Source organism: Lathyrus oleraceus, chromosome 1 (genome assembly GCF_024323335.1).
Source record: "Lathyrus oleraceus cultivar Zhongwan6 chromosome 1, CAAS_Psat_ZW6_1.0, whole genome shotgun sequence".
Taxonomy (NCBI): Eukaryota; Viridiplantae; Streptophyta; class Magnoliopsida; order Fabales; family Fabaceae; genus Lathyrus; species Lathyrus oleraceus.
In genome coordinates, this window is record NC_066579.1 from 226,407,161 (window position 1) to 226,411,877 (window position 4,717).

General features: G+C 41.0%; 1 protein-coding gene across 1 annotated transcript; it reads left to right on the forward strand.

Moving 5' to 3' along the window:
• Window positions 1-207: 207 nt before the first annotated feature.
• LOC127101006 (uncharacterized) lies at window positions 208-1,001 on the forward strand. Its single transcript, XM_051038316.1, has 2 exons — window positions 208-432; window positions 534-1,001. Exons 1-2 carry the CDS (start codon window positions 208-210, stop codon window positions 999-1,001), a joined length of 693 nt encoding a protein of 230 aa, XP_050894273.1.
• The last annotated feature ends 3,716 nt before the right edge of the window (window positions 1,002-4,717 follow it).

A 4,717-nucleotide genomic window follows, 5' to 3' on the forward strand; every position in this document is an offset into this window, starting at 1 on the left:
TTTCAAGAAGAAACCAGGACTAATAAGAAAAACACCACTGCCTCCATAAAAAATCTCGAAGTCCAAATGGGTCAGATAGAAAAACAATTAGCTTCAAATTCTCAAGCCTCGGGTACCCTACCTAGTGGTACGGTAACAAATCCGCGGGAACATAACATTGTTAACGCTGTCGTAACCCGAAGTGGAAAGTAAACCGAAGAAAATAGTATGGAGAAAGATGGATTGTTAGAAGTGGATCTAGAAATTGAGGAAACCAAGGACCAAGATGAAGAAGTGGTACTACCATCTGTCAAGGAGAAAGAAAAGGTTCCAAAACCAGTCATCAAACTCCCTTACCCTCCAAGACAGAAGAAGAAAGATCAACATGAAAAAAAATTCGAGAGGTTCCTGGAAATGTTCAAAAAGCTGGAAATAAACATCCCTTTTTCTGAGGCATTAGAACAAATGCCAATATATTCCAAGTTCATGAAAGACATCATCTCCAAGAAGTGTTCCACTGATATAGACCCAATCATCCTCACTGAAACATGTAGTGCCATTCTCCAAGGTATGAAATCCCAGTGAAAAAGAAAGACAGGGGATCAGCAAGTGCAAGCTTGATGCCACTATCCATCTATAAGAAATTAGGCATTGGCACCGTTCAAGATATGCGAATGACACTTCAGTTTGCGGATCGCTCTGTTAGGCAACCCTATGGGATTGTGGAAGACGTTCTTGTAAAAATTGACAAGTTTGTTTTCCCAGTTGACTTCGTCATTTTGGAAATGCCCAAAGATGAGGAGATTCCTCTCATATTGGGCAAACCATTCTTGGAAACAGGACGATGTATGATAGACATCGAGGAAGGAACAATGACCCTCAAAGTCTATGATGAAGAGTTAAAAATAGATGTGAGGAACACAATGCAATACAAATATGATATTGGCACAAGCCACACTATAGAGATAATAGATCAAGTATTTACTCAAGAAATTGAAAAGCATATACCCAGTCATCATTAGAACGTGTCTTAAGTCTATCGATTTTTGAAAGTGATTAAGATGAAGGAGAGTCTGAGGTGCTCGCTATGATGGAAAAAAACCTGAATGGATTAGATCTAGACAACACCGGTGGGAAGATTTAAGACCACCACCGCCATCAGATGTCACTAAAGAACCCAAAACAGGGGTAAATCTGAAGCAGCTACCAACAAATTTGAAGTATGTATTTCTGGATATTGAGGAAAAATGCCCAGCTATTATTAATGCCAGTCTACAAAGTGTCCAAGAAGCAGAACTAATTCAAGTGCTAAAAAAATACAAAGGCGCAATCGGATGGGCAATTGAGGACTTGAAAGGTATAAGCCCGACTGTTTGCATGCACAAGATCTTAATGGAAGATGATCACAAACTGGTGGTGCAACCACAACGAAGACTTAACCCAACCATGAAAGAAGTGGTACGCAAAGAGGTTGTAAAATTGTTGGATGCAGGCTTAATTTATCCTATTTCTGACAATTCATGGGTAAGTCCAGTCCATGTGGTACCAAAAAAATGGGGCACTACAGTGATAAAAAATGAGAAGAATGAGTTAATTCCAACCAGAACTGTTACAGGTTGGAGAGTGTGCATAGACTACAGGAGACTAAACATGGAAACAAGAAAAGACCACTTTCCGTTACCATTCATTGATCAAATGCTGGAAAAGTTAGCCGGACACGATTACTATTGTTTCCTAGATGGGTACTCGGGGTACAACCAGATTGCGGTTTCCCTTGAAGATCAAGAGAAGATTGCATTCACATGCCCCTATGGTATTTTAGCTTATAGAAGAATGCCATTTGGGTTGTGCAACGCACCAACCACTTTTCAAAGGTGTATGACATCAATCTTTGCTGACATGCTCGAAAAGCATATGGAAGTATTTATGGATGACTTTTCAGTATTCGATTCTTCATTTGATAAATGTTTAACTAACTTGTCACTTGTGTTAGAAAGATGCCAGCAAACAAATTTGATCCTGAATTGGGAAAAGTGCCATTTCATGGTAAGTGAAGGTATAATGTTGGGACACAAGATCTCCAACCGAGGTATCGAAGTGGACATAGCAAAAGTTGAGGTAATAGCTAATTTACCACCTCTGGTAAATGAAAAAGGAATCCGAAGCTTCTTGGGACATGCAGGGTTCTACCGCAGGTTCATAAGATATTTCTCTAAGATCGCAAAACCACTAACTAGTCTACTGGTGAAGGATACACCATTCCTATTTGACAAAGAGTGCAGACAAGCCTTTGAGACCTTGGAGAAGGAACTGGTGTCATCCCCCATAGTTATTGCCCCTGATTGGTCTTTCCCTTTTGAGATAATGTGCAATGCTAGTGATAATTCAGTAGGGGTAGTATTAGGGAAACGAAAAGAGAAACTTTTGCATGTGATCTATCATGCAAGCCACGTATTGAACCCTGCTCAAATGAACTATGCAACCACCAAAAAAGAGCTTTTGGCGGTTGTCTATGCGTTTGATATGTTCAGATCCTATTTGTTGGGATCAAAGGTAATTGTGTATACTGACCATGCAACTTTAAAATATCTTTTTGCCAAACAGGAATCAAAACCAAGGTTGCTGCGATGGATCCTACTACTATAAGAGTTCGACCTGGAAATCAGAGACAAAAGGGGAGTGAAAACACTGTTGCTGATCACTTGTCTCAGATGACTTTGATTCAAGAAACAAAAGAAACACACCCCATCAAAGATGAGTTCACTGACGAATGTGTCCTAGCCGTTATGCATATTCCCTAGTTCGCAGATTACGCGAACTTTGTGGTAGGTGGACTAATACCTGATGAATTTGACTCTAACAGAAGAAAAAAGTTTTTGCATGATTGCAGGTTTTATGTGTGGGACGATCCGTTCCTATACAAAAAGGGAATAGATGGCCTGGTGAGGAGATGTGTTCCAGAGGAAGAGTAAAGGGACATCCTCAAAGCTTTTCACAACTCAAAATATGGAAGACATTTTAGAGGAGATAGAACCACATCAAAAGTCCTCCAGTCCGGACTGTACTGGCCTACACTATTCAGAGGTGCACAAGAGATAGTAAAAGAGTGCGACATATGTCAGAGAACAGGAAACATATCAAAAAGAAATAAGATGCCTCAGAATGCCATGTTAGAGGTAGAACTGTTCGATGTGTGGGGAATAGATTTTATGGGACTCTTCCCACCGTCCTTTGGAAAGCAATACATTCTGGTCGCAGTTGACTATGTGTCAAAATGGGTTGAAGTAGTAGCACTACCCACAAATGATGCGAAAGTGGTGATCAATTTCCTCAAGAATTGTATCTTCGCGCAGTTTGGGGTACCAAGAGCACTAATTAGTGACGAAGGTACCCACTTCCTGAACAAGCTGATGGAGAACTTGCTAAGGAAATACAATCTAAAACATAGAATCACCACAATGTACCACCCCTATACTAGTGGACATGTTGAGGTGTTAAATCGGCAGATCAAGCAAATCCTAGAAAAGATAGTTTGCGCCTCACAAAAAGATTGGTCGATCAAGCTAGAGGATGCACTCTGGGCATACCGAACAACATTCAAAACCCCCATAGGTATGTCCCCACACCAACTGGTCTATGGTAAAGCTTGTCATCTGGCGCTCGAACTAGAGCACAGGGCATTCTGGGCTACCAAAATTCTCAACTATGATTTGTCCAAAGCGGGTAAATCTCGAATCCTTCAATTATAAGAGCTGGAAGAATTCAAAAATCGAGCATATGAGAATGCCAAGATATACAAAGAACAAACCAAAACATGGCACGATATGCACATTCAAAAGAAAGAACTTCAAGAAGGACAATTGGTTTTATTGTTTAATTCAAGGTTGAAGTTATTCCTTGGGAAACTAAAGTCAAGATGGTCGGGACCCTTTATGATACAAAAAGTATTTCCGCATGGAGCCGTTGAACTAAGAAATTCCGCAAACGGAGACACGTTCAAGGTGAATGGGAAAAGAGTCAAACCGTACCTACAAGACCAGGAGGGTGGTCTGATAGACAAAATCTATCTCACCTAAAGAAATGGAGAACCGTCGAGCCATGCGATGTTAAACACAGCGGTTCGTGGGAGGCAACCCACACATTTTTAATTCTAATCAGTTATGTATGTTTGTAGGTTTACACAGGAGCTCTACAAGGAGGGAAACATCACTTCAACAAATGTCTAATTCATGAAAAAGGATAAATAATGTGACCAGAGGTACCGGAGGATGAATGGGAGAAAAGTCCAAAAAACGGCCAAAAGGGCAGCCTGACACGACCACCCGTGTCAACTGACACGTGCCATGTTAGGAGGGTGAAAAATCAGGCCAAAAATATGGAAAAATAGTGGCCTGACACGGGCGGCCGTGTCAGCTGACACAACCCGTGTCAGGAACACTAAAGGATTAAGATTTTTTTTAATAAACAGTAGCCTGACACGGGCGGCCGTGTCAGCTGACACAACCCGTGTCAGGAACATTGAAGGAAAAAGGAAAACATGGTGATGGATAGTAGCCTGACATGGGCGACCGTGTCAACTGACACGCCCGTGTCAGACAGACGGGATTTTTGATTTTTTTTTGAAATTTCAAATTTTCAAGTGGGCCCCACCTATTTGTTCACCCTTAACCACACTTTACCCCAATTACCTTATCATTATCAGATTTTTTTTCCACTACCACCATTCTCTCTCACCATT

Coding starts and splice junctions, on each gene's coding strand:
- LOC127101006 (XM_051038316.1), top strand. CDS start 208: ATGGAGAAAGATGGATTGTTAGAAGTGGATCTAGAAATTGAGGAAACC. Junction 433..533: donor TAAACATCCCTTTTTCTGAG/GCATTAGAACAA, acceptor TGAAACATGTAG/TGCCATTCTCCAAGGTATGA.